The sequence below is a fragment of the Lipophrys pholis genome, assembly GCF_963383615.2.
Source record: "Lipophrys pholis genome assembly, chromosome: 23".
Lineage (NCBI taxonomy): Eukaryota > Metazoa > Chordata > Actinopteri > Blenniiformes > Blenniidae > Lipophrys > Lipophrys pholis.
In genome coordinates, this window is record NC_137645.1 from 10,039,123 (window position 1) to 10,066,482 (window position 27,360).

At 46.8% G+C, this 27,360-nt stretch overlaps 1 protein-coding gene across 1 annotated transcript in view; it reads right to left on the reverse strand.

The window, feature by feature from the left end:
• LOC308127824 (protein FAM184A-like) overlaps nt 1–26,546 on the reverse strand; it is a gene marked incomplete at its 5' end in the record, with an annotated part of 30,745 nt that extends 4,199 nt beyond the window's left edge. Inside the window, 22 exons of the mRNA XM_080493169.1 lie at nt 143–247; nt 353–470; nt 558–704; nt 917–1,101; nt 1,192–1,319; nt 2,013–2,166; nt 2,610–2,707; nt 3,813–3,927; nt 7,544–7,694; nt 7,780–7,901; nt 12,826–12,987; nt 13,088–13,210; nt 15,327–15,512; nt 15,592–15,773; nt 16,727–16,862; nt 17,771–17,932; nt 18,021–18,194; nt 18,531–18,737; nt 20,498–20,596; nt 20,708–20,842; nt 21,919–21,996; nt 26,382–26,546. Coding sequence (XP_080349295.1) covers nt 143–247; nt 353–470; nt 558–704; nt 917–1,101; nt 1,192–1,319; nt 2,013–2,166; nt 2,610–2,707; nt 3,813–3,927; nt 7,544–7,694; nt 7,780–7,901; nt 12,826–12,987; nt 13,088–13,210; nt 15,327–15,512; nt 15,592–15,773; nt 16,727–16,862; nt 17,771–17,932; nt 18,021–18,194; nt 18,531–18,737; nt 20,498–20,596; nt 20,708–20,842; nt 21,919–21,996; nt 26,382–26,546 — 3,132 coding nt within the window. The remainder of the gene's footprint in view (nt 1–142; nt 248–352; nt 471–557; nt 705–916; nt 1,102–1,191; nt 1,320–2,012; nt 2,167–2,609; nt 2,708–3,812; nt 3,928–7,543; nt 7,695–7,779; nt 7,902–12,825; nt 12,988–13,087; nt 13,211–15,326; nt 15,513–15,591; nt 15,774–16,726; nt 16,863–17,770; nt 17,933–18,020; nt 18,195–18,530; nt 18,738–20,497; nt 20,597–20,707; nt 20,843–21,918; nt 21,997–26,381) is intronic.
• Between the last annotated feature and the right edge of the window lie 814 nt (nt 26,547–27,360).

A 27,360-nucleotide genomic window follows, 5' to 3' on the forward strand; every position in this document is an offset into this window, starting at 1 on the left:
GATTCTGACTTTTACACTTCAACAGGAGGAAATGAGAGGAATTCTGGGAGGAAAAAAAAAAAAGAAGACTCTTAAGAAGTGAGTGTATTAGAGTTGATACCACAGTGATTCTACGACCGTAACCTCCCCCCACGGCGCTCACCTTGATAAGAGGGTTGATGACGCCAACATTGGCACTCGAGTTGAAGACCTTGTTGAATCCCGTCTCTCTGTTGACCAACTCCAGCTGGTAAAACTTCTTGTCGTCCTGAAAAGTAAAAAAAAAAAAAAAAAAGTGAAAAGATGAAATGTGCTGGTCAGTTGTGTATTTTTATTTTATTTTTTTTTACCCAATACAAAGCGATCAACCCACCACCAGCTTTTTGACCAGAGCCTCTCGCTCAGTGACCATCTCCCTGAGCTCGGCGATGATGTGCAGGTCTTCGGGTCGACTCTCCCTGTTCCTCAGCTTCTCCTCCGTCCCTTCCAACCTGGAAGACGAGACAAGGCGTCAGGCAATGGGCGCGGGACCGCCGGGACGGCGAGGACCGCGGCGCGCCCGCCGCTTCCTTACTCACAGTATCTGCAGGGCGGAGATCTTGTCCTTGAGGACTTCCTGCGCCTTGTTGAAGTCGGCCAGCATGATTTGCGTCTCCCTGTGGTGCACCACGCTCAGCTCCCCCATCTCCCTCTCGTGTCTCTTTGCCAGGTCCTGCTCGTGGGCTCTGCAGCAGAGACAGACAGACCTAGTGAATAAACGCAACGTTAGGGTCAACGAAATGGCAACCATCACAACATTCACATAATAGAAGAGTCCTCTGAGCGCCACTAGGAGGCGATAATCCTCACAAAGACACTGAACCGTGCGGCTACATTACAGAGGAGGGTCTACGATCTATGGACGGAGGGGGGGCAACGGGGAACCTTCGCGTCGTACCTGATCTGGTGGTTGGCTTCGCTGCGGACCCGCAGCACCTCCTTGCCCTTCAGCTCCAGCTCCCTGGTCAGCGTGTCGATGGTCTCGTTCAGCGAGTGGATCTCGTGGTCCAGGTCGGTGATGCGGTTGCAGCGGGAGCACACCTCCGACTGCAGGTCGGCGATACGGACCAGCAGTTCTTGCTCCTTGAAGGGGGAGAACATGAGACTGATTGAGTGGCCGGCCCACACCTCGGTCGGGACGGAAAGAAGCGGGGGAAAGGCGGATTGGATGACCTGCTTGTGGCTGTGCTCCATGGCGTTCTCCAGCTCCCGCTTGGCCCCCGAGTGTTCTTTGAGGTGGATCTGCTTCAGGTGCTCTATGGCCGTGGCGTGGAGGTGGTTCAGCTCGGCGCGGAGGGAGGCTGCCGGGAGGAACGCTCGTTCACTAAACTCGTCAAAAAAAAACCCACATAGGACCAAAGGTCCCGCAGCGCGCTGGAGCTTCCATAGTTTATACGTATGGGACTTCAAATGACATCATCCGAGTTTTCTCTTGATCATAATGCCAAAAAAACCCCGCCACTTTCAGCATAAAAATGGCCGCCATTTGGCCGCCAATGGTTATTGGCCATTTTTTGTGAAAATTGCCTTTAAGTGCTGAAAATTGCTAAATTCGGGGTAAAAATGGCCGCCATTTCCAACCAAAGAATCTACGGATACATTTTTTGAACGGTAACACTGACAATGACACATATTATGCCCTGGCCAAATATAAAAAATAGGTTATTGGACATTTTTGGTAAAAATTGCCTTTAAGTGATGAAAGCGGCGATTTTTGATATTAAAAATGGCCGCCATTTCCAAGCAAACAAATCTACGAATACATTTTCTGGACGGTAACACTGACAATGACACATATTATGTCCTGGCCAAATCAAAAAATTGGTTATTGGACATTTTTTTTGAAAATTGCCTTTAAGTGATGAAAATGGCGATTTTTGATATTAAAAATGGCCGCCCTCCATTTCCAAACAAATAAATCTGAGGATATAATTTTTGGACTATAATGGCTTTGAGCGTTGAAGTGAGGAAGTCAAAGTCAAACCGCGGTTTACCCAGCTTCGCCTTGCCCTCGTCCTCCAGCTCGAAGCGCAGCGTCTGCAGCTCCTGGTCCGACTGCTGGCGCAGGATGTCCAGGGTCCTCCTGTGGGCCTCCTTCAGGGCGTGGACCTCCTCCCTCTGCTCCTGCTTCAGACGCTCCTCCAGGGCCTGCGGGAGGGTTCCGCACAGGTCACCGTCACTGACGGCGTCTGTGCCTCGACAATCAAGCCATTATTGTCGTCACCGAAACGCTTGCGAAAAGAGATTTTTTTTCCGGCTTTATGAATCTTCCACCTCCAATTAACTCGGCAGAGCGGCGTCGTTAAGATAAAGCTAACAATAATAAAAAACAATTCTCGTGTGTTGTGTGCAGATTTTCTGCCCCAGTCTCGGCGCCGTCTGTCAGCAGGAGGTTAACGAATGATGTAGAATGCCGCATGAAGCAGAAGAAGAAAAAAAAAGAAAGAAAAAAAGCACTAATGAGTGAGACGGAACGCGAACTGGGGTGGATTTTTTTTTTTTTTTCGTGGTTTATCTCTGTTCCGAGTGCTCGGCAAATCCCGTGTGTGTGTGTGTGTGTGTGTGTGTGTGTGCGTGTGTGTGAGTCGTACTCTGATCTGGTGCTGCCGGGCCTCCTCCATGGTGCTGAGGGCGCAGCAGTGAGCCTCCTGCAGCCGATGCTCCCTCCTCTGATGTTCTCTCTGCATCTCTGCATCACACGCACACACACACACACACACGCACACACACACACACAGAAACATTTCCACCATCTTCAGCGACCCGTCCCGTGGCAGGATGCATCTTTCACAACATTACAGTATGAAGGATTTTCTGAATCGGCGGTGAGACGGAGCTCACTGGAAATGCAAATGACTGGATTACACATAGTGGGATTAACTCCATCGCCTGAATAGAATTCATAGATTTTTTACATCATAGTCCAGCCGCATTATGAGCCGTTCAAGTCGTACCCCTCTGGTCGCACTTTGTTCATTTCGTTAAAATCTCCTCTCGACTATGGTGTACCACAGGGCTCCGTGCTGGGTCCCATTCTCATTATTGATCTTCTTCCCTGTGGCCATGTTTGTCCGTACATATGATTCACAATATCATATCAGAGATATTCAATCCCTAGACATTTAAATTCCGTCTTAAAACGCTTCGTTTGTATTCATGTTAAACGATGTCAGTCAACTACAATTCCCAGAATATATTTTTAAAATGTTATAAGTACTTGTCTTTTAACTGTATTTGAAGATGTCAACTTTGTACGGTGGCCTTGGGTGTCCTGAAAGGTGCTGATGAATCAAAACAGATTATTATTATTATTAGCCAATCTGACTTTATGCACGTTCTTACAATCTACTTCTTATTTTGGATTTAACGGAAGTTTGCATCCATAAAGTTGTATTACCGCCATCTGCTGGTTATATATATATATATATATATATATATATATATATATATATATATATATATATATATATATATATATATACATTGTTTTTCACTGCTCTTGTCATCCCTGATGACTGTTTCCCCCTCTCTCTCTCTCTTAGTAGCAGCTGTTTCGTCCCTGATGACTGTTTCCCCTTCTTTTTTTTTCTTCTTCCCTTGGGTTCACGGCAGTTTACATCCGTGAAGTTGCACTACCCCCATCTGCTGGTTCCTGCTGGTAGATACCATTCCCAACGCTCCCAAAAAAAAGAAGAAGGGAAGAGCGAAAGAAAGAAAGAAAGAAAGAAAGAAAGAAAGAAAGAAAGAAGGAAAGCAAGCAAGCAAGCCACCTCCTTACTCTTTAAGGGGCTCACCTTTAAGTTGCTGACTCAGCAGCTCCCTCTCCTGGTTGAACTGAGACTGCAGCTGCTGGAGGGCCGACTGGGACTGAGACAACTGCAGCTCCAGGGACTGTTTCAGCAAAGAGATCTAACCAGAAAAGGGACAGACGACTCAGGGTGAATACCGGGCGGGTCAGCGGGTCCACACACTCCTCCGTTCACATCTCCACTGCGTTCGTTTTAATTAGGTCAACGCTGGAAAAAAAAAAAAAAAAAATGGCTCTGTTTTCTTTTTTTTTTTTCTCGCTGTCTGTCTTTCTCTCTCTATAATCCTCACACCAACACACTTTCTGAATCCTCAGAGATTTTTTTCTTTTTTTTTTTTTCTTTTCGCTGACAACTTCCCACTGGTGGCGGTATCAACACTCCACACACACACTCGCTGCTCATCTCGACGAGCCGACAAGAGCGGCAGCAGCCAAATAACAGCGGGCCTCAGCCACCGTTTTGTTTTGCGGGGGATATCGAGGAATATTAGAAGCCCCCCCCCTCCCCCCGTGAGTGGCAGAACTCGAGCAGACATCCGGCTCGGGCCCTTTGCACGCCACTCTTCCTCGGCTTCTTAATTTCTTGCCGGATTTAGCCGCTGTAGAACGTTAGCGACGGGAAGGTGAGATGGAATTTAAAAAAAAAAAAAAAAAAAAGAAACACCAGAGGATGAGGTGGAGGGTGGAGTTCAGACGTCGGTTGTGGATTTCAAAAAAAAAAATTTTTTTATTTATCCTCCTTCCTGTGATGCACAACAAGGCTCCTGACCCCCTTCATCAAGTGCACTTTTAAAGAGACAGAGCCCGGGGACACAACCTTGATTACTTAATGAGAAAAAGTAATTACAGATAACGATGGCCAACACACACACATATACACACACTCGCTCGTCGTTTAGCTTTAGCAGCAGTGGTGCATGTCACGTCCATCACTTGTGAGGAGCTCAGTCAGTCACCATCTGGGGCAAATCGTTTCACGTGTTTATCTCAAAAAAAGCTAAAGAAATGTGGGATTACTTCGGCGTGGAACTGAAAGACTTACACATGTTTTTGTTGTTCCAAAAACGTTACATTCAAAGTTTATTTACCACAAAAATCCAGCTTTTCATTGATTTTCCTCCATTTTGAATATTGAATCATAGGAGCTACATTCAGAATCTGCTGTGTCTTGTGTGAGCTGGACTGGCTCCGCCCACACACGCCCATCTATGGGAAGAGGAGGAAATACTTCCTCTCGTGGCGCCATGTGCCAGAGCAGAGCTGCCTAATTGTGGGAGGAGTCAAAGGGAGGAGCCTCCCTTGATTGGGATTGGCTAAACCCCCTGATGACACTATATAGGGTTTGATTTCTGATTGGCTGGTCGGAGCGACACACTTTTTAAAACCTGAAACAAGCCAGGGGGAGAGAGAGGACAGACTGTCTTCACTTCTGGGACGTCGTTCCAGGTATGGGGACAATTAGTACTGTTGGAAAAACTTTTAGAAAGTGAATTTTACATAAAATAGGGTTGAAACGGACTAAATGGACGGAAAGCGAGCAGCTCCTGCCGATAGATATGCGGAGATATCATGACGCTGACGCGCGGCGGCAGAGTCTTTATGTTGGTTGCGCGTCCAAGAGCTCCTGCTTTCCGCCGCGGCGATAGAAATAGGTCGGGACGGCACAGATCAGTGAACTAATACCTGGCTTCATGTTGCAGCAGCGAGCCGACGGACACACACACACACGGACACGCGCGCGCGCGTGCAGAGTGGGAGTGCAGCACATCGACGTGAAGGCCCCCGATGCACACGCATCAATATTAATAGAGAGAAGCTGCAGTGCATGTGCACAACAGGGGGGGGGCGGCGACTCGGGGAGCTTTATTTAGGCCTACTGTGTTGGATTTCTGTTTCGAAAAAAAAAAAAGAAAAAAAAAAGTGAGGAACAATCTTTCTGGGATTGTTTTATACGATCCTGAAAAGCTTCTATCAGTATCCAGTGAGCTGACACATTAAAGAGGATTAAACATTAAACGCGTTACACGGATGCATCTGGCCAGGATTTCAAAAAAAATTAAATAAATAAAAAATGAGTGTGAGTTTGATTCCTTTCTGCATCGACACAAATGATTCTGCACGTTTCCCTCCAAAGTTTCGTCACAGGACGCCTGAAAAGGCTTGCCAGGCCTGCCGGAGGACGTTTAGCTTTGGCCGCCGGCGCCTTGGCGATAATCAAGGACAAGGTTCCGGTCGTGACTCGGTGGCGGCGGCGCCCCGGTTTAACGTCTGACCTGGGAATCTCTCCCGCAACCTCCTCTTCAAACGTAAAGCGTGCAGATGTATAACTGGCGTCACGTGGAGTACGGCGCCCGCGGGGGGGGAAGTTAGGAACAGGGAGCGTCGCCGTCGGCGATGAACAGATGGAGCCGGACAAAAACAACGGCAGGAGGAGTTAAATCCTTCGGGTCTTTTATGAGCAATTTAATGTGGCGGCGGGGATTCGTTGTGTGAATTGTAACGCAGGTGCTGGTTTCTGGTAATCACATTCACACTACTGAGAGAGAGGGAGGAAGAGAGAGAGAGGGGGGGGAGATGGAGAGGGAGACAGAGAGAGAGGGAGAGAAAAAGTGAGCGACAGAGAGAGTGAGAGACGCGAGAGTGAGAGATGGAGAGAGTGAGAGTTGGAGAAGGAGAGAGAAAGAGACCGAGGGAGAGTGGAAGAGACAGCGAGGGAGAGAGGCGAGAGAGAGAGGGAGAGAGGGGCAGAGGCGGGTGACAGAGAGAGGGAGACAGAGAGAGGGATAGAAAGAGTGAGAGAGAGGGAGATGGAGAGATGGAGGAAGCGAGAGAGGGAGAGACAGAGAGAGTGAGAGATGGAGAGAAGAGGAGAGAGGAGAGAGGAGAGAAAGAGAGGGAGCGAAGGAGAGAGGGAGCGAAGGACAGAGAGAGCGAGAGGGAGAGAAAGGAGAGAGGGAGGGGAGAGAGAGAGTGAGAGAGCGAGAGACAGAGAGAAAGAGGGAGACAGACAGAGAGAGAGAGAGGGAGAGAAAAAGTGAGCGACAGAGAGTGAGATGCAAGAGTGAGAGATGGAGAGAGTGAGAGATGGAAACAGAGAGATGGAGAGAGTGAGAGATGGAGAGAGAGAGAGAGAGGAAGAGACAGAGAGGGAGAGAGAGAGAGAGAGAGAGAGAGCGAGAGAGAGAGAGAGGGGGGAGAGAGTGATAGAGAGGGGGGAGGGAGAGAGAGAGTGATAAAGAGAGAGAGAGAGAGAGAGAGAGAGAGAGACAGAGAGAGAGAGAGAGAGAGAGAGAGACACAGAGAGAGAGAGAGAGAGAGAGATAGAGAGAGAGACAGAGAGAGAGACAGCGAGAGAGAGAGACAGAGAGACTGAGAGAGACAGAGAGAGAGAGAGAGAGAGAGAGAGAGAGAGAGAGAGAGAGAGAGACAGACAGAGAGAGAGAGAGAGAGAGAGAGAGAGACAGAGAGAGAGAGAGAGAGAGAGAGAGAGCTGCAGTCCTGGTGTCTCTCCTCAGACAGACTCTATATTCACTGGGTTCTCTGCTGCTCCACATCAACCAGAGCTGCCAGTCAAACTGAGCTGCCAGTGGCAGGAGGGGTCAGAGGTCACCGGGGAGGAATTCCTGCTTCCATCCAGAGTGAGATGCTGGCAGCTCGTCTGGTTAAAAAGCTGACGCTGTCCACCGCACCGCCCCGAGACACTGAGATTGGCTTCACCTGTTCCAGCAGGTCCTCCACCTTCCTCTGCCAGCCCTCTCTGGCCGCCATCATCTCCAGCTCCTTCTGCTGCGAGAGCTGCGTCAGCGCCGCCTGCTTGTCGGCGTCGTACTCCTCCGTCAGCTCCTCCTTCAGCAGGCGCACCTCCTCCCTGCGGAGAGCAGACAGCGTGTTGAGCTTTCACGCCAGAGCGTGAGGGCGAAGGGAGTGAGTGAATCGACGCGCCGCGTCCGCACCGCAGCGCCTCCCGCCATTTCTGGTCCAGGTCGTCGGCCATCTTGTCCATCTTCTGTTTCTCCTCGGTTCGGATGGACATCACCCTGGCCTCGTGCTGCTGTTTCTGCGTCTCGATTTCCTCCTGCGGACACAATGTCTTAGCTGTAAAATACCGTATTTCCCAGACTATAAGTCGCAATTTTTTTTCAGTCCTGCGACTTATAGCCAGGAGCAATTTATGTATATATACGTATATATATCAAAATATATAACAAGTACAATGACCACCTGCCCTGTTGTGTCGCTGAATATAGCGACAATAGAAATCAAGACTTTGCTTTCATTTTTATTTAATTTGCATTCCACACCGATTTGAAAAAAAGAAAAAAAGTCTGATCTTGAAGCTGAAAACAAGTCAAGGTAAAACCACTAAAATATACAGAGTAGCTGGACGTTCTAAAAATGAACAAAATAGTAAAAAAAATTAAAAATATTTGAGCCAAAATAAACCTACTAAAATTGCTCGTATGGCTTTTTTGGGGGCGGAAGGGGGAAAAGACATGAAGGGGAAAATGATTGAGAAAAAAAGGAAAACAAATTAAAGGTCTAATCTGGAGGTTAAAAACAGCAAAATAAAGTAAAACAGCTAACATACGTATATACATAATAGCTGGAACTGCAAAAAAAAAAAAAAAATATAGTAAAAATTATTTGGAAAAAACGGTATAGGCTTTTTTGGGAGGAAATGGGGAAAAAAGACAAAAGGGGAAATGAAAAGAAGAGGAAAGGAAAAAGGGAAAAGAAAGTAATAAATGAGGGGATAAAAGGAAAAGAAGGGAAAAATTACGACAAATAAGCTAAAAGAAAAAGCAGCTAAAGCTATGAGGAAACGCAGAGCTAAAATCAGGAAACAGCTGAAATAAAAGCCTAAAAGAGGCAGAAAAAAGTGGGGAAATTCCAGGAATAATAAATCTTTCCAAATGCGACTTATAGTCAGGAGCGACTTATAATCGGGTGCGACTTATAATCGGGAGCGACTTATAGTCGGGAGCGACTTTTCAATATCAATATAAATAACAAGTAGAACACAGCTGGAGTTATGGTGAGCGTCTTACTAGCAATAGCATAGCATAGCCACCTGCACCTGACTTCGAGCACTGTAAAACAAACACCTGAAACGCAACAAAAGCTTTTTTTTTTCACAGGAAAACAGGTCCTCCGGGGGCCTTTCACATTAAGATAGTCCAGGACTCGGGTCACTTGGGAGGGGGGGGGGAGTCGAGAATTTTCACCCCTTCGTTTGGTTTCGGTGGCGTTCATGTTGACTTTAGAGACCAAACCGCCGGGAAAATGTCACTGAATTACAGCAGCTGCTGGTTTGGGGGCGCTGCCGCCCGACACAAACACTGAGCAGCGAGGAAGTGAAGAAGAAACACGGCTCATTGATTGGTCCAGACCGAAACCGGAACGCCCATGGTGGCTAGGCTAATTAGCTCGTCTTCAGACCAGACGTCTTCCTCTCTACTCCGCGTCTGAACGCGAGATATTTTCCAACTTTTTTTTTTTTTCTGCGTCGAATTCCTCTGACGGTGAACTTTGTTTGTTTACTACCCAGAATGCACTGCGCACTACATCGCCTCCTCTCATGGAACCGAGACGGAGGTTTTCAGGAGGACCAGAGGTTTCCCTCCCCCCCGAAGGAGACTCCGGATCAAACGGGAATGTGAAGACCTCCTCGGGCACTTCTCCTCATTTTGTTTTTCGTATGCATAGAAATGTTTTTTTGTAAAGAATTTTCACGCCTGTATTTGTTTTTTTTTCCTCTTTATGACGTTTTTTTTTTTTTTGACTAGTGCGACTTTTACTCAGAAGCGACTTAAAATACAGTCCATGTAAATAAACATCTGACCTAGAAAACTGTATCTAACCACCGAAGAAGTACTGATCAGCTGAACCACCCCCCCCCCCCCCCCCCCCTCCCCCACCACCCCAAAAAAAACACTTTTTGTGCCAGTTTCTTTTCAACAGATGCTGGGTGACTCATGCTGCTAATGCCCGCCTCCGCATCGCTCTTTAAAGCCGCAGCCGGGTCAGAGAGTAGAATAACACCGAGTGAGATTTCTCCTCAAACAGGTGAGATCGCGTTAAAAACACGGCAGATTAAATCAGCTGCTTTTATGGAAGGCGGCCGTCTAATCCCGGAGCTTTGATATTTATAGCAACGGATGCCCCGGTAAGCCGTGCCGGAATCGTGTTTCGTTTGTTTTATTTGGCCGCGGCATGTACGCCGATAAGTCGTCCGCAGGACCGTCGCCCGCTGGTTAATGAATGGAAAAAGTGGAATTACTCACTTCAGCTTGCAGGTGAAACTACCGCCTCAGCGGTAAATCGTCCCCGGGACTTACAGTAGATGTATAAAAACATGATGTTACAGCATTTCAAGGTTGCAGCTACTTAACGGCAACTTTTTCTCAGTTTTCACTTGAACTTCGGAAAGCTCCTTCTATTAAAACAACACCGCGTTTCCCCCGCACTTTGTCATGGCGTTAAGGCAATACATTAGCGGGGGTCGTTATCGGCCCGGTCATACATTATGAAACGGGATTGGCTGTCTGAGCTGCGTCGGCTCGTTTTCGCTGAGTCAGCGCGGCGAAAAAAAGCTGGATGTGTTTAAATATTCAACAGCAGGGCAGGAGGAACTCCAAAACACACACGAAATAAATGGTTAATTTATGGTTGGTGGAGCTTAATCCTCCCCAAAAAATTAAAAAAAAGAAAGCTCCGACCATAAAATAGTCATGTTACACATCAAATTAAAGACGAGAGCCTCAGTACTCAGCACTGAGATTTACTTATCAAGTGGAAGAGTTTCAAAACTCTTGCTGAACTTTTAAATCTTCTTGTTAGTGGCCTTTCTTTTTTTTTTTTTTTTTTCCTAAGCTACTCAGGGGTTCGTTCCCAGCGAAACAATAGCCGGGCTAAATGTGCTGCGGCGCTGGATTTGTGCTCGCGTCTCTCCTGCGACGAGCTCGCTGGGAATACAAGATACAATCCGACGCCGGGCTCGGCTTTTTTAACCGGCTAAATCCTTCTTTCTACAGAGCCCGGGTGCTGGTGGGAAAGCCAGGAGCTGTAATTGCATCTAATTATTGCTCTTCATGTTCTCTTTTCTCTCTGCATTGGGTCTCTATTATAGCCCTGCTTCTGTCTTCTTGTTTCAGTCGCCTCATTCATGCAAGGCTTTGCAGCTGACACGTTATATATATATATATATATTTATATATATATATATTTGTATTTGTTCACTCTCTTTATTTATTATGATAGAACTATTTTTAATAAATGAAATTTAGGCTGTGATTTGAACTAAAAAGCCAAAAAATGTGCTTGTTTTAAGTATTTGCAACTTTTCTAGAGCTATCAAGAGCAGAAAACCGTCCATTGGTAAGATCATTAATATTAATATCATTAGTCTTAATATCAAATCTTTAACCGATTTGAACCGTTCAATATCAAAACGTGCAGCTTGTTCATGAGATGACTGCTATGCTGAGTGCTTTTTATGTCTTTAACCGTTTCCGAATAAATCACAAAAAACTACGAAAGAAAATTGTCCCATAGAAAGCGGATGAGAGAGGCACCTCATGGAGATCAAAGCAGGAGAGAATCTTTGATCTTAGCATCTCCATGGCAACAGATGCTGATCTCCTTTGGTCTGCTATGATTTCAGCACCTGAGATGCAGAGATCAAAGGAGATCAGCTTTGTTCGACCTTCAGCATTCACACTTGCATTTTCTTCGGGAAATGCAAACCTGTAGTTTTTATTCAAATGATTATGAACAACAACAACTAAGACTGTGATTTGAATTGAATTATTAGAATAATTTAATTACCTTTTTGATTTTATTATATATTATATATATTATATATTTATGGTCATTTTGTGGTGATTATTCAGTTTAATATCATAATAGGAAGCTGCTCTCGCTCCCCTGAGCAGAACAAAGTGGCATAGAAGATGGAATGATGGGAGATGTGCTCTGCCTCCCACTCGTCATTCCTCTGCACACGCTCCTCGCCATCTCTCCGGCTCCAGCGGGGCTCTTTTCGAAACACAGGACCTCTCCACTCATAATGGCCTCATCATCATTATCTCACAGCTGGCCTTCAGCGCCAGGCGCTTGTTTCTCCGTTAACTCGTTTCCTGCTCTCCCGCTTTCAGAATGCTCTTCCTGCTCTCAGTCCTCGCCTCAACTTCCACGCTCACCACCAAACTTTGGTTTGTTTGACTCTCTGACCGGCTGATGTCACACAGTCAGGATGAACCGCTACGGATCGAAATGTTGAGGATAAGTGCTGGAAAAAGGTAAAAAAAAACAAAAAAACCAACGTCCACCTACGCTACGTGACTAACAGCTGAGTCAGAAACGCAGCAGGCTTTGTTAAAGGTTCCATGTTCTGCAAAATTCACTTCACAGTGGTTTTCTAACAGCAATATGTGTCGACACCGTCTGTGTCTGAGGCCCAAGAAGAAAAGAGAGTCTGTCATCGCCCTCACTTTTCCACCTTTTAGCAAACGTGTGCTCATACAGGCTCTTTTGGAGATTTCCCCTTCATGATGTCATCAGGGGAAATTACCACTCCAACTCGTAGTGGATACTCCTTTTGACTTTCCTCCAGGGAAGATGAGCTCTGCCCTACCAAGCACCATTTTTTTTTCTATCCCTTCGCAATTCCAAAAACAGACACAGCTCATTAGCATTTAAAGGTACAGACACAGAAACAGCCCGTTCTAAGTAGAACTTACTAGAGGGACTTTTGGACTGGCTGGAATTAAGGACCAAAGCTGAATTTTGGGGAAATACACTTTGAATACAATTTTACTGGACCTCTGACTCCTCTGTGAAATTGTTAAAAAAAAAAAAAAAAAAAAAGGAAAATATGGGACCTTTAAGGTTCCATTTCAAGCCAAAGATACAAATTTTCGCAGCTTTAGTTCTGCTTGGACTATAGAATTTAAAAAGATATTCACAGGATATGCTTGAATACCCGGCTCCGCCCTCACCTGGAGGTCGGTCAGCAGGTTGCTTGTCTCTCGGACACGCGCTCGGGTGGCGTCCAGCTCGATCCTGAGCTTTTCCTGAGTGTCCTTCAGGCAGTTGATCTGCGTCTGAGCCGAGCCCACGTTCTGCTCCCCCTCCCTCACCAGCTCCTGGAGGTGGGACACCTGAAAAAGAGTGGTGGTGGGGGGGGGGGGGGGGGGGGTTTGAGCGTGACATGGCAGACGAGCCGAAGCCACAGCGATACCTGGCCGGAAGTGGACTCACCTCCTGGTTGGCCATGTTGAGCTTGGCGGCGAGTTCCTCCTTCAGGTTGTCCAGCTGCTGCTGCAGTCGGTCCCTCTGCTCCTCCAGCGACAGCCGCTTGATCTCAAACTCCTGACTCATTTTCTGCAGGGCAGCGGGGAAGGAAAGACGAGCGTGTGAGCTTCGGTCGGTCGCCACGAGAACCTGTTGTCGCCATCCCTCTGAAATATACTGAAAGTATACGGAGCTGCAGCGTAAATCCCATGTGTGTCGTAAGGCTGAGTGGAGGCAGCTGCCGAGGCTCCTGAATGAAGCGGGGCCACGTGAGTTGTCATTCACACTTAAAAGGCCATCTCGTCACACCAGCCGGCTTTTATAATCCTTCAAATCCTTTCCGGGCCACTTTGATTTCCCCCTCAGAGAGTCTCTCTCTCTCTCTCCCGGTAGCTCCAACCTATATATCTGTTAGTATGTATGGCGGGACTAACACTAATTTGAAAAGTGCACAATATGACTAACATCTGTTTACCATTAATCCATGCAAAATGGTGAAACAACCACTTCTGCCCTTGTCTTTGATTTCCCCTCCATCTCAACGTGATGAGGCTTACGTAATATTTCACTCCCTCCATCTCCACGTCTATAAAACGCTCGCAGCCGGCTCTCCCTTGGCTTGGAGGCAGGATTTAATGTCAATGCAATTCAACGAATTAAGGAACGAGCAGGAATATGGGAGGAAAAAGAAAAGAAAGAAAAGTAAGAATAAGAATAGGGAAAAAAGCAAAAACAGAGGGAAAAAGGGAAAAGAAAAAGAAAATTCTGAACAAAGAACAAAAGGTGAAAAAAAAAAAAAATTGAGGAAAAAGGAAAAAAAAAAACTAAGAAAAAATAAACAAAAAAGGTTGGAAAAAAAACAACTAAGAAAAACAAACAAAAAGATAAAAACTAAGAAAAAAGATGAAAGGACAAAAGGAAATAATAAACAAACAGAGGTAAAAAAATTAAGAAAAAAGATGAAAGGACAAAAGAAAAAAGGATGAAATGAAAAAAAGAAAAAAAAGGAAAGTAAAAAAACTAAGAAAAAAAGAAGGAAATAAACAAATATGGGAAGAGACACCGAGAGAAGACCGAGTTCAGAAAGTCTTCATGTTATCAAGAACATGAAAAAAAAAGGTTGGAAAAAAACTACTAAGAAAAAGATAAAAAATTAAGAAAAAAGATGAAAGGACAAAAGGAAATAAAAAAACAGAGGTTAAAAAAAATAAAGAAAAAAGATGAAAGGACAAAAGAAAAAAGGATGAAATGAAAAAAAGAAAAAAAAGGATAGTAAAAAAACGAAGTAAAAAAGAAGGAAATAAACAAATACGGGAAGAGACACCGAGAGAAGACCGAGTTCAGAAAGTCTCCATGTTATCAAGAACTTTGTTGTGGTCGTCTGTCGAGCAGCGCTGCTTCTCTCTGCTGACTGACGAAATGTCGGCGTGCAGGTGGAGCCACATGAGCGTGAATGAAGACGGTGAAGTGGACTGTGAAGCAGAAACAAGCCCTCAAAACAATCATCGGTTTATAAATAACTCTGTTTTTCTGTCGGGACAGTGGCCACGGAGAGGCAAACAGATTCACTCCTAATATGTCGAGAAACACCTTCTGCTAAGGTAAATAAATCAGGTTCGACGAATTCAACCTGTGTAACGGGAAGAATTCGCACGTTCGCTTTCCTTTCAGGTCGTCTTTCTGAACTCGGAGGAGAGGAGAGGGGGAGGGTAAAAAAAAAAAAAGAGGGGAAAACAGAATGATAATGCAGGCAGCGGTGTCGGTCTCAATGCCGACCTAATTAAAGGCGAGGGGGATGCTCGCTTCGCGGAGTTACGTTTTTTTCTTTAACGGCCGTTTAATTGCTTTCAATATGGAAGAAAAAAAAAAAAAAAACCCCGGAGGGCGACACTACCTGCACCACCTTTACGAATTCATTCGTGGGGTTTGTTGTCTGCTGTATTTCACATCAAAGTAGAAATAATAACAATAAACTGGTCTCCATGGTTTTAGGCAGAAATCGGTGTCCCTAATTTTTTACGGGTGGACGTTAGACCTTAAATGGTGCATTCTAATGCATTCTGGACTACGAACTCCATTGTGACGTGTAGATTTTGATTCTTAACAGTATTTTTTCGTCCGTCTTTTCCAAAAATTGACCGTCCAAATGACGGTTTGACGGCTCGCTGCCTAAAACAAAGTTCAGATGGATTATTGAGCAACTGACCGTCATGAGGAGTTTCGTCTCTTCCTCCTTCTCCTCCTGGGCCTCCTCCCTCATGGCCCGGTGCTTCTCCTCCAGCTCCTCCAGCGCTCGGACCTGCGCCTCCTTGAACCGGAGCGTCTCCTCCTCGTAGTGCACCCTCAGCCGGCAGAGCTCCTTCTCGTAGCTCTGGTGCTCCTCGCGCAGGGACTGCGGGGAGGAGAGGGCGATTCAAACGGACTGTTGGCGAGGCGTGACGGGCGGTGGCGGCGGCGGTAAAGAAACGCACCTGTTCCAGTTTGAGCAGCTGCTGCTTGTGCTGGTCGCTGGCCGCCTGGCTCTGGTTGAGCAGCGCCTGCCGCTCCTCCTCCAGCCGGTTGATCTTCTCCTTCAGGCGGCTCTGCTCCTGGTCCAGGTTTCTGATGGTCGCCTCGTGGGCCATCTGAGTGGCCTGCAGGGAGCCGATCTGGCCTGGACACATTCGCATCAGAGATGTTGGAACGCATCGAAAATGCATTTGGTCAGCTGGCTCGCCAAAATAGGTTATTGTAAAACTATAAAGCTTTTCACTTTCTAATGCAAGTAAATATTTTGCTTTCATTTTTTATTTTAAATTGCACTGCACACTGATTTAAACACAAAAAAAAAGAAGAAGAAAAAAGGTCTAATCCTGAGGCTAGAAACAGCGAAATAAGGTTAAACAACTAAAATATACAGAATAGCTGGAATTGTAAAAAGAAAAAATGAATAGTAAAAATTACTCTGGAAACTTTAAAAAAAAAAAAAGGGGGAAATTTGCTAAATAAAATGAGGAAAATTGCTAGTATGGGGGGGGGGGGGTTGAGAGGAAAAGGGAAAAAAAGAAATAAAGGGGAAAATTTATAAAATGAAGAAAAAAATGAGGAAAAATTAAAAAAAAAAAAAAAAGGAAAATGGAGAAAAAATGAGGAAAACAAAAACAAGAAAAAAGGACAAGAATGGAAAAAATGAGGAAAAAAGGAAAAGAAGTGAAAATGAGGGGAAAAGAAAAAAACAAAGGAAAAAAGAAAAAAGGAAAAAATAAGCTAAAACCATGAGGAAACACAGAACTACATGAGGAAACAGCTGAAATAAAAAGCTTCAAGATGCATAAAATGACCAAAGCAGGGAAATCCATGTTCTTTCAGAACGTCTAAAACTGTAATTTAATATATTTAAATTGTACTTGTGACACTTTTATCTTCAATCCATGTAATTTTCATGTTTTGCCGCCGCAGACAAATTTTATCTGGTGGAAAATTGTGATATTGGCTCTTTTGGCCATGAAGGCTGCAGACCCTGCCCTCGTTGGTGGAGGTGAGAATAAAAGTAGAACGTGCTGGAGGCAGGGAAATACTCTCCCCAAGCTGCTGAGTCATGAAAAGGGTGTAGGGGAGACGTCTCACTGGCTTTGTGGAGGATTTCGGTGGCTTGTTGCTGCACTCGCTCTCTGCTGCCCTCCAGTTCGTACTCCGTGTCCTTCAGCTGCATCACCCAGATCTCGCCGTCCTGGATCGCCTCTTCCAACTGTTTGTGCAGGTTCTGCAGCGCCCACACACACACACACACACACACACACACACACACACACACACACACACACACACACACACACACACACACACACACACACACACACACACACACACACACACACACACACACACACACACACACACACACACACACACACACACACACACACACACACACACACACACACACACACACACACACACACACACACACACACACACACACACACACAGACAGTTACCACACACGAGCCACGGCTGCACCATCCGGTCCTTTTAGAGCTCCAGATTCACATAAAGCCAAATCTGCCTGCAGGACCGTCGTTACACGGTACATTTCATTTCCCCACCACTCAAGAGATTCTTGGAAAACTGCTCCACCACCTCGGGGCCTTTCACTTCTCGTTGTTTCCAGCAACTGTTTTTTTCGTTCGATTTAGCTTTAGCCCACTCTCCGCACCAAATTTTAAGCACTTGAAGGCAAAACGACGTAGCAACAAGGAGACGACGTCTTCTTCTTTCTGGGTTTAACGGCAGTTTGCGTCCATAAAGTTGCACTACTGCCATCTGCTGGTTCTACCTATCTACATTGTTTCCCACCGCTCTCTTCGTCCCTGATGACTATTTCCCCCTCTCTCTCATGAGCAGCTTTTTCATCCCTGATGACTGTTTGTCTCTCTTATCAGCAGCTTTTTCGTCCTTGATGACTGTTTCACTCATCAGCAGCTTTTTCGTCCCTGATGACTGTTTCCCTTAATCTGCTCCTTCACTTGAATTGGTGGCATCCGTGAAGTTGCACTACTGCCACCTGCTGGTTCCAGCTCGTCCATACAATTCCCACCGCTCAGAAAGAAAGCAACAGGGAGGCTCTCGTGTCGGGGCCAAAATGGACCTCCAGAGGATGGACTGACGCACCTTGATGGTCCCCTCGGCGTTGGCCAGCGACGTCTGCAGCCTGTTGGTCCTGTCCCGGTTCTCTCGCGCCTCCTCCTGGGCCTTCTGGAGCTCGCTCCTCAGCTTGGACAGCGAGCGCTGCAGCGCCGCTTCCTGGGCCTGGAACTCCTTACGGAGCTCCACCTGCGCCACCGGGGACAGAGTTACGGCACTCGCCTTGTGGGACGCCCGCGGGATTTTAAGTGTGTTGTGTGTGTTGTGTGCTTTTCACCTCGGTCCTCTTCCAGGCCAGCAGGTTCTCGGTGGTGAGCTGGTGCGTCCTCCTCATGGCCTCCAGCTCCCTCTCGTAATACTCCTGGGCTTTGGCCAGCTTGGCCTCGTACTCTTCCACCAGGCGGACCTTGTCCTTGGTCAGCTCCTCCACCCGCTCCATCAGCGCCTCCACCTACACACAGGGTGGGAGGAACGTCCGTGACCGAAATAAACGTCGGGATCCGGCCTGATTTTTTGGGGGATTATTTTAAAATCGACAGATAACTGAGTCGGGGAAAAAAAGAAAAAAAATGGGAAGAAAAGAAGGGGGATGACATGCAACGATGGGCTAGTTCCACTTTTATTACAGCATCAAGTTATCATTAAGCTCCAGATCTAATCCCGCACCAACAAAACTGCAACTCCAGTGGCTTGCCGTGTGAACTCTCCCACGAAGCAAAGCACTAACCGACATGCTGCGGTCCGAATCCCAGCGTCTTTTTGTCTCCTCCGACACACTAACCCCCACCTCTTGTCTATGAAGCTTGGCCAGCTTCTCCTGGTCTTCGGTGGAGCTGGCGCTTTGGTTGTGCTGGTTGTTGAGGAGTTCCTCCACCTCCAGGCGGTGGGTGACCTTCAGCTCCTCCAGCGCCCGCCGCTTTTCCGCCTCAAACTGGGCCTGAGACTGGCTGAACGCCCGCAGCTTCTCCTCAAAATCCCGACGCATCTCCTCCACCTAGTGAAACCACGAGACAATGGTCGAGTCTACGGTTGGATCGCCTCCGGCGCAGTGGCTACAATTAACACGCAGCTTCTAACCCCGGCTGTTGCATCCAATAATATGAAGGGTTCAACATAAATAAACAAATATAGGGGGAAAAAAAAACAAACAATGCAGCGGGTGATGTGATGGGTGAGGAAAAGCGTCAAAACTTTGACGGCAGTGGCAGAGAGGAAGACCAGGCCGACTCGGACGCACGCGAGCGGAGCTGTTTTTTTTGGGGGTTTTGTTTTGAAATTCAGCCACCAAAATCCAGTTCCTTTTTGCCCACCGTCGTCGGACAACAAGCGGACCCGTGAGGCTGTGGGAGCGCGGCAGGGTATGCAATGGCGTGACGCGATGGACGCCGTGATTGACTGGCGCTCGTCTGATGGTTTGAAGGGGGAACATCTTCGAAAAAAAACATCCAGAAGCCATGGGAATTGGCGCGTAAATAAGCAATATAGCACCCCAACACGTTGCATGCGCCATTTTCAGGTGATGTGAAAGTCCCACTCGGCTGTTCCAGATTCATATTATATGTGAAGCCAATGCGAGCTGACAGTCAAACTTCGGCTCCTTCCTGAGTGATATTCGGGTGGATAAAGTGACCCGTCATCAAAGTTCAAGTCCATTTTTTTTTTTTTTGGGAGGTAAGAGCTGAAAACTGGCAGCAGCTGCGCTACGAGCGTTTCCCTAAAAAGCTGCTACAGTTCCACTAGTCTGACTTTAACTTTCGGCAGTACTGAGTGAGACGGGTGGAGAAGTAATGACGTGCCAATTCACCAGAGATTTCAATCATTTTTCTAGTCAAATCGCTAATACTTTACTTATATATTACATTGTGATTGTTTTGCTGTTCACATACAGAACGGTTCCAGCATAATATACTTTTTTTTTTTTTTAAATCCTTGAAATACGGAAGTATTGTGATGGAAATAAAAAAATTAGTTCAGACTTATTTTTTTCAGAATTCTGACTTTTTTTCTCAGAATTCTCACTATAAACTCAGAATTCTGACTTTAAGGTCAGACGTATGGGTGCCTGTAGAGAACCAACTTCGGTGGGATGCGAGTGAATTTGAACTCTGAATTCTCGCAACATCACTCGCACCCACCGAAGTTGGTTCCCTACAGGCGCCCATACTTCTGACTTAGAAGTCTGACTTTAAGACTCAGAATTCTGACTTTAGAGGAAAAAAGTCATCATTCTGAGTTTAAAAGTCATCTTTTTGAGGTCAAAATTTAGACTTCTGAGAAAAAGTCAGAATTCTGAGAAAAAAAGTCAGACTACTGAGTTTAAATCCATAATTCTAAGTTTTAAAGTCTGAATTCTGAGAAAAAAGTCATACTTCTGAGAAGAAATTCCTAAATCTGAGTTTAAAAGTGCTAATTCTGAGTTGTTCCAGCCCACAGGCTGTACAGCCTCGCCTCCTCCTCTGTGTGCTGACTGACAGGAAATTACCCTCACCGACTTCCTCCGCCTCCTGTCCTGATGTGGAGCACTCCGATTGGAGGATGACGGCTGATTGGCTCGGCTCCGCCCACCAGCTGAGGCCATTTAACCAGCTCCAGCAGAACTCCTCATGGCGGCTGATGCGGGACGCGTCTGCTCAGTGTGTTTGAACTAGTTTGTGATCTTTTGAACTCGGCTCCACTCTGATCTTTGAATTTTAGTTCAACTTTAGTCGATATTGGAAGTGAGTTTGTGTGTGTGTGTGTTGGGTGAGGCCTCACCTCTCGGCTCATTGACACCACCCTCTGTGTGTGCTGGGCCTCGGTGCACAGCTGAGAATCCTCCATCCTCTGCCGGTACATCTCGAACTCGGCGAGAGCCTGACGGCAGCAAAAACAGAGGGGAAAAAAAAAAAAGAAGAAGAAGCTGCATTTCATTATCAAGACGGCGGATTTGGTGTGAGCGCGACGGCGGAGTGAGAGGAGGAGGACCTGTCTCTTCATGTGCTCGTGGAGCTCCACGGATTCCTCCAGGCTGGCCAGCCGCCGCCGCAGGTCGGCCTCGTCGGCCATCTTGCTCTTGTACTGCATGATCTTGTCTCTGGTCTCCGTCACGATGTGTTGGACCTGAACGTGGAATAGAGGGGAGTCCCGCTTTCACCGAGTGGGCGGAACATAAGCGCGCCAGCACGACACCGCTGCCTCCAAGAAACGCTGGCACCACGGGAGGGGGGCGGGGGGGGGGACCGCGATGACGATTTGAGACTAATTTAATTAACAACTCCATCATGGTGCTTAAGCTTCCCTCTAAGACTCATTCAAATGAAATTACTGATATTTAATAGAGTGTCTTAAAAGGCTTGCGTCTTTTGATCTCGACCAGCGGTGTCAAACGCAGTTTAGTTCAGCCCAGTTTCTTCTTAAGTGGGCCGGACCGGTAAAATAGTGCTTTAATAACCTTTAAATTAAAAAAGCCAATTTTAATGAAACTCTCCGCTGCCAATTACAGTAAAAAAAAAAAGTACCCCAAAAAAAAACGTCTCTTATAGGTGTTTCACACCCGGACAGCATTTCATTTTGTTAGACTGAACAAAGCACCTTGTATTCATTAAAGCTAACAGCATCTCCCACGTTGTGGTTCTAGTCCTGGAACAATAATCTTAATCTGGCTTCCTATATAATCTACACTGCTGACAGGACGCTGTTCGGAGGGCAGATGTAGCTTCTACTTTTCTTCAATAATGTGCGCTTTGAGGCTATATATGGCATTTGAATGTCTGGACATGTATGAATAGGGGTGTGTATTATTATATATTAGTATGCTTATATATCTTTTATCACCAGTAGTACATGGCGGAGAAAGGGTTATCGTGGTAAAAAATATGTCGAAGTTTTGATTTGCTTAACGCTTTTAGAACAAAAAATAAATGAATCCATTGTGTACCAGTTGTTTACAGAATGTTTGTAATAAAGTTCAACGAAAATTTTTTTCATTTTTGCATTTTTCTTAGTGGATTGGCGCCCCCTACGGGCCCGATCTGGACTCATTCTTTGTGGAACGACAACTATACGTCCCAGCCGATAATGTCCCGTCTTATTTTCAATCATTTGCCGCTTCTGAAGGACACTCTAAAAGCGGTAGAAACCGCTTCCGATGTTGAATTCAGCCGCCGCCGCCGCCGCCGCCGCCGCCGCGTCCGTACCTCGTCCTGGTGCGCCTCCTTCAGCGACTCGATCTCCTCCTCGTGCTCGTCGTTCTTGGTGTTGAGAGCGTAGATGACCTGCCGACGGGAGAAAAGGGGACACGTAAATCTCCGGGATTACAACTCACGTGTCTTCAGGTGTGACGATAGGGACACTTTTAATCCCTCGAACCGGCTCCTCATAAGTGAATCACGTCTTGTCCGCCGCTCTCGGCCGCCCCCCCGCCAGGAGTTTAAGTCGAAGATTTAAGGGGGAAAAAAAAGAAGGCTAAGCTTCAGCAAATTGAGGCCGGCGGAGAGCAGCCGAGGTTCAGTCGCGCTCCCGCTCTATTACAACTTACAGTGGAGGTGAGAAGGTCACATTATTGACGCTTTCCCACTCGTTCCTCCTCAGCCCTACCCCGACCCGGGTACTTTCCTGGTAGGGGTGGGACGTTAAATCCAATTAATGATGATGTCGATACGTACATCGATATCGATACGTACATCGATATCGATACGTACGTCGATACGTACGTCGGTATCGATACGTACGTCGATACGTACATCGATATCGATACGTACATCGATATCGATACGTACGTCGATATCGATACGTACGTCGATATCGATACGATACCAGTGCAATGATATCGACACGAAACCTTTTGTTCCAATTGGTTCTGGAGTTTTGTTTTGTTTATTTAAAATAAATAAATAAATAAAATCCAGACATTACAATGAATGGCGGGAAAATACTTTTGTTACTGTCGTATGAACAAATTAGTTTATTGTGATAATAAGGTGTTTTTGTGTTTACCTGGGAAGTTTTTAACCAAATTCTATTGGTTCAACTGATTAAAAACACTTAAACGTCATGAAAATCCACGCAGGTTTGGCAGTTTAATGACGCATTGAAAAAAAAAACACGTGACGCGTCACGACACCGATGGAGAAGAAGAGCGTCTCGCTCACGACGTCATTTTGAAAAAAATTATGTTTATTTGTCTTATTTCAACATCAGCTGCTGCTAACGGCTCGTGGCAGAAGTCCCCAATTAACACGGGCACCAGTGAAAGCGAAACACCGGACAGTGAAACACGATTGTAACAATGGAAAAGGCCGAGTCGAGGAGAGGACAATGTCGTCTTCCTATCTGGCTCAATGGACACGGACAGGATCTAACTACAACTTCCTGACGTCTTCCCTTTCTTTTTCCACCCCTGCGATACACGTGCGCCCTTCGCTTAACCAAACAACCGAGTGACATTTCGGCTTCGCACGCCCGTCTTCAATTAACTCCACGGTACAGCGAAAATCCAATTCTCCTTAGAGGCATCACGCTCCGCTTCACCGTGGAGCCGCAGTCACACAGAACCACTCTCAGCGGAGTTCCGCGAGGACGGCCGATCCTAACCACGGCCAGAAAGAAGTGGTTTGGGTTGGAAGTTGCCGCGTGAATTTGCCGGGAAACGAGCCGGGAGGGCGTCAGCGGGGCGAGCGCCAGACAGGTTTCACCCTCCTGTTTGATTCCCGGCAGCAAGTCGGCCGTGGAGCTGCTCCTTTAATTATACATGATTATTTTAATGACGCTGGTGTGCCTGCTGCTTTCATCTCTCTCTCTCTCTCTCTCTCTCTCTCTCTCTCTCTCTCCTCCTATTCTCCTTCTGGATCCTCTCACTCCTCCTCTTTGTGCCTCCACTCGTTTCACGGGGAAACTTGCTTTCCGTAAATAATCTCCGACAATACAACCGTGAGGCAAAAAAAAAAAAAACGCGTTGATGAGAAGCAGCTTGGACTGTGAATAAAAGATAAATGGAAAGGGGAGAAAGAAAAAAAAAACTTGAATCGGCACGATTCCTGATCAATAATTGATCCTGACGCACGGCTGTCAGACGCGTACGCCGATCAGCCATAACATTAGTACCACAAGATCAGAGCAGCAAGGCTCATGTTGTGCAGTAATCCACTTTCTAAAAGTTTTCCCAACAGTACTAATCGTCTCCATACCTGGACTGACGTCCCAGAAGAGAAGACCGTCTGTCCTCTCTCTCCCTGGCTCGTTTCATTTTTTTTTTAAAAAGTGTGTTGCTCCAACCAGCCAATCAGGAATCAAACCCTATATAGTGTCAGCCAATCCCAATCAAGGGAGGCTCCTTCGTCATTTCAAGTAAACCAAATCACATTCATTTCATAAGAGACTCGTGAAGAGTTTTAATAGGTGCTCTCTAGTCACTCGCTGTTTAAAAGAGCTATAATTTTCACCACTAGGGGGCTCTCTAAATCTAAAACTTGATTGTTGCGTTTTAAAAAAACGCACTGTATTTAAATAAAGTTGGCTGAAATTGAATAATAATGAGGAACCCCCACCAGCCGCCACTGCTCAAACGGACCACGGATCAACGTGTTCAGAAACGACAATATGAGAAGCAGAAAGAATAAATAAATAAATAAATAAATACATAGGAAAGTCTTCCGGCTTCGGGCTCCAATCAAAACAAAGCCCGAAGGCAACAAAACAGCCTGCGGCTCCTCCAGTCACACAACCTTGTCCTCTGTTTGCCGTCTGGCGACGGCGACGGCGACGCAGCCAAAGTTCCTTTCCCTCCTGAGCGAAGTGGGAAAGGAGCGAAGCGTCTCATTACGCCGTGTGACTCTAGGGCCAGAGGGGGGAGGCGGGGGGGGGGGGGGGGGGGGGGGGGGTGTCGATCGATCAGCCTTTCGCCGGAGGCGGACGAGCCGATACTGGACGAGCCGATACTCGACTCCCGTCACAAAGAGCAAAAGGCCAATTATCGGGGGCCGGAATCCCAGCCAGAGCCGCCTCACTGCCGCGGCGTCCAGCAGGGAGATGGATGAAGGCGCCCCTGGAGTGGCGAGGCCGCGGGTTCGATCACCCGTCGACGGCGGGTCAGGAGAAGAACGGCGGCGTGACCCTGTCCTGTGCAGGCCGAGTGAAGCGTTCGGTTTGAAGCCGAGGAACGTTTGTTTACTCCCGATTGCTCAAAAGCATCTGCTCCGAGTCGTGAGGCTGCGCTTCTCGCCTTGTGATCGCCATCACGGCAGGCTCGGCTCTAAAAGAGGCTTCTCCCCGATGGACGCACGTAAATAGAAGAAGAAGAGGAAGAAGAGGAAGAGGCACGTGCTGCTCGTTTCACTGCTTCCTTTTTTTGTTTTGTTCCTCCAGAGACGCTCTCACATCCTCTCAGCGCCATTCCTTCTGAAAGCCGCGTGGAGGAACAGTGGAGCTCAAGGTGTTGGAAAAACTAAAAACGTAGAATAGCACACACACACACACACACACACACACACACACACACACACACACACATTAATCTACCATAGCAGGTTATTTATTTTATTTTGAAAAAGCATCGGGAGCAAATCGGCACGGCGCGAAATCCCACTTTTAAATCCAATTCCCCCCCCCCGGAACCAAACAAAGGTTTTTTTTTTAAAAGCCGCCATGATTATTTCCACGCAGCATCTCTAAAGACGAGGCCGTTACGTAACAGTTAATTCCTCTCATTGCGCCGAACTCTGACGTCACGAAGGGAAGATCTGACGTTTGGCGCCGCGGGCGCTTCCAAAAAACTCGAACCGAACTGAAAACGCCAGAAACGATGGAAGATAATGAAACCAGCGCCTGCTCGGTATTAATTACCGCCGCCGCCGCACCAATTAGTCCCTCCGCAGCTCCGCGATGGAACTTAAGCGCCGTTACACCTCCGCTGCAACTCCTTTTTATTGCATTTTAAATCACATCAAAAGGAGATGGACGTCATGCAAACGCATCAAAACCGCCATGAAAGCGTTAAATGCATCCCATAGTGTCGTCACCACTGCAAATATAACCCCCCCCCCCCTAAAAAAAAAAAAAAAACAACACTGGCTCTTTAATCCCACATTTTCAATCTTCTCTGGATATCAGTGCAGCTTATGTGGCTGCAGTGTGATTGGTCGTGTGCGAATCTCCTCTTCCGCGCGTTTACATCTAATCCGCCGTCTCCTCGGCGAACGGTGCCCACGTTAGATTCCCCTCCACTACGCCAATGTCAGGGGGACTACAAACAAAAATACCCCGCCCCCCCCCCCCCCTACAAGATTACATAACTTCTCCCAGAATCCCAACACACATGCAGGTTAACCAGTGGGGCAAAAAAAAACAAAAAACAGAAAACACATTCCTCTGGGAATCGCTCATGAAACACTGGCGGCTCTCGGGTTGTTGTGAGACCACATGGGGGGGGGGTAAACAAAACTGTATGGTTTGGTTTACCGGTGACCTCTGAACCCTGCAGGGGAAAAGACAGAATCATGATGCAAATAAAAACAAAAAAAAAAAAAGAAAAACAGCAGAGCGTCCGCTCTCCATCACCGTGTTTACACGCTGCATCCCATGCAACATCAGCACCCAGCTACTACTCCATCCTGTAAATGAATTAACCACGTCATTCATTCATCCACTCCTCACACACACACACCTTGGTCAGCTGGGCGATCTTCTTGCTCATCTTCAGGTGGAGGTCCTGCGTGTACTCCAGCGACAAGCCCCCGTCGTAGAACATGCTGGAGGATGGAGAGGGGGTGTATTTGGTGCTGCTGGCCGAGGTGCTGTACGCAGGCGGCCAGCCTGCCCCAGCCGCCATCTTCGCCGGGAATAAACCCCCGCCCCCCTCCACCTCCACCACCAGCACCACTAACGCCCCTCCCCCCCCCACTACCAAAAAAAATAAAAATAAAAGGCTGGATTCGGAGGAGGAGATGCGGCGGCTACGCGGTTAATCCCGACATTGTTGCGGCGTGTGGACGAGCTGCGGGTTTCTGTGAGGGGAGGAAGGAGGGAGGGAGGAGGAGGAGGAGGAGGATGGGCCAGAGGGGCGCGGGGCCGCGCACGGACGCACGCAGGTTCTCCGAGGAGAGCGCGCGGCCGACGCGCGCCAGATGCGCCTCCAAATGCGCGCTCACATGTTTTACGCTTTGATGCGGCTTCATACGACCGCGCCTCCTCCTATCTATCTATCTATCTATCTATCTATCTATTTATCTATCTATAAAAAAACAAATAATTGAAGACATCCATTTAACTGTTCAAGTCGAAGATTTTCTCTTTGGTTTATGAGTTTAAAAAAAAAAAAAAAAACAGCTTTATTTTTCATTTTAAACATCTTGAAATCACTACATTAGCGCAATATGAATGGACCGGCCATCAGGAATAATTGTGTGTTGTCTTTTCTGTGTGTATAAAAACAATAAAATGTGGTTTCTTTTTAAAAACAAACAATGAAAAAATAAAATAAAAAAGAGCCATTGGACGTCTCCATCGGCTGGTTTCCCCAGATCTCATATTGTACATGGGGAAATGTTCTCCTGTCTTCACTGAACCCTTCTTGAGTCTTTCGCTGCTTCTCTGGTGAATAAAGTCTCCCGAGTGTCCTCCAGCCACAACATCCACACCCACTC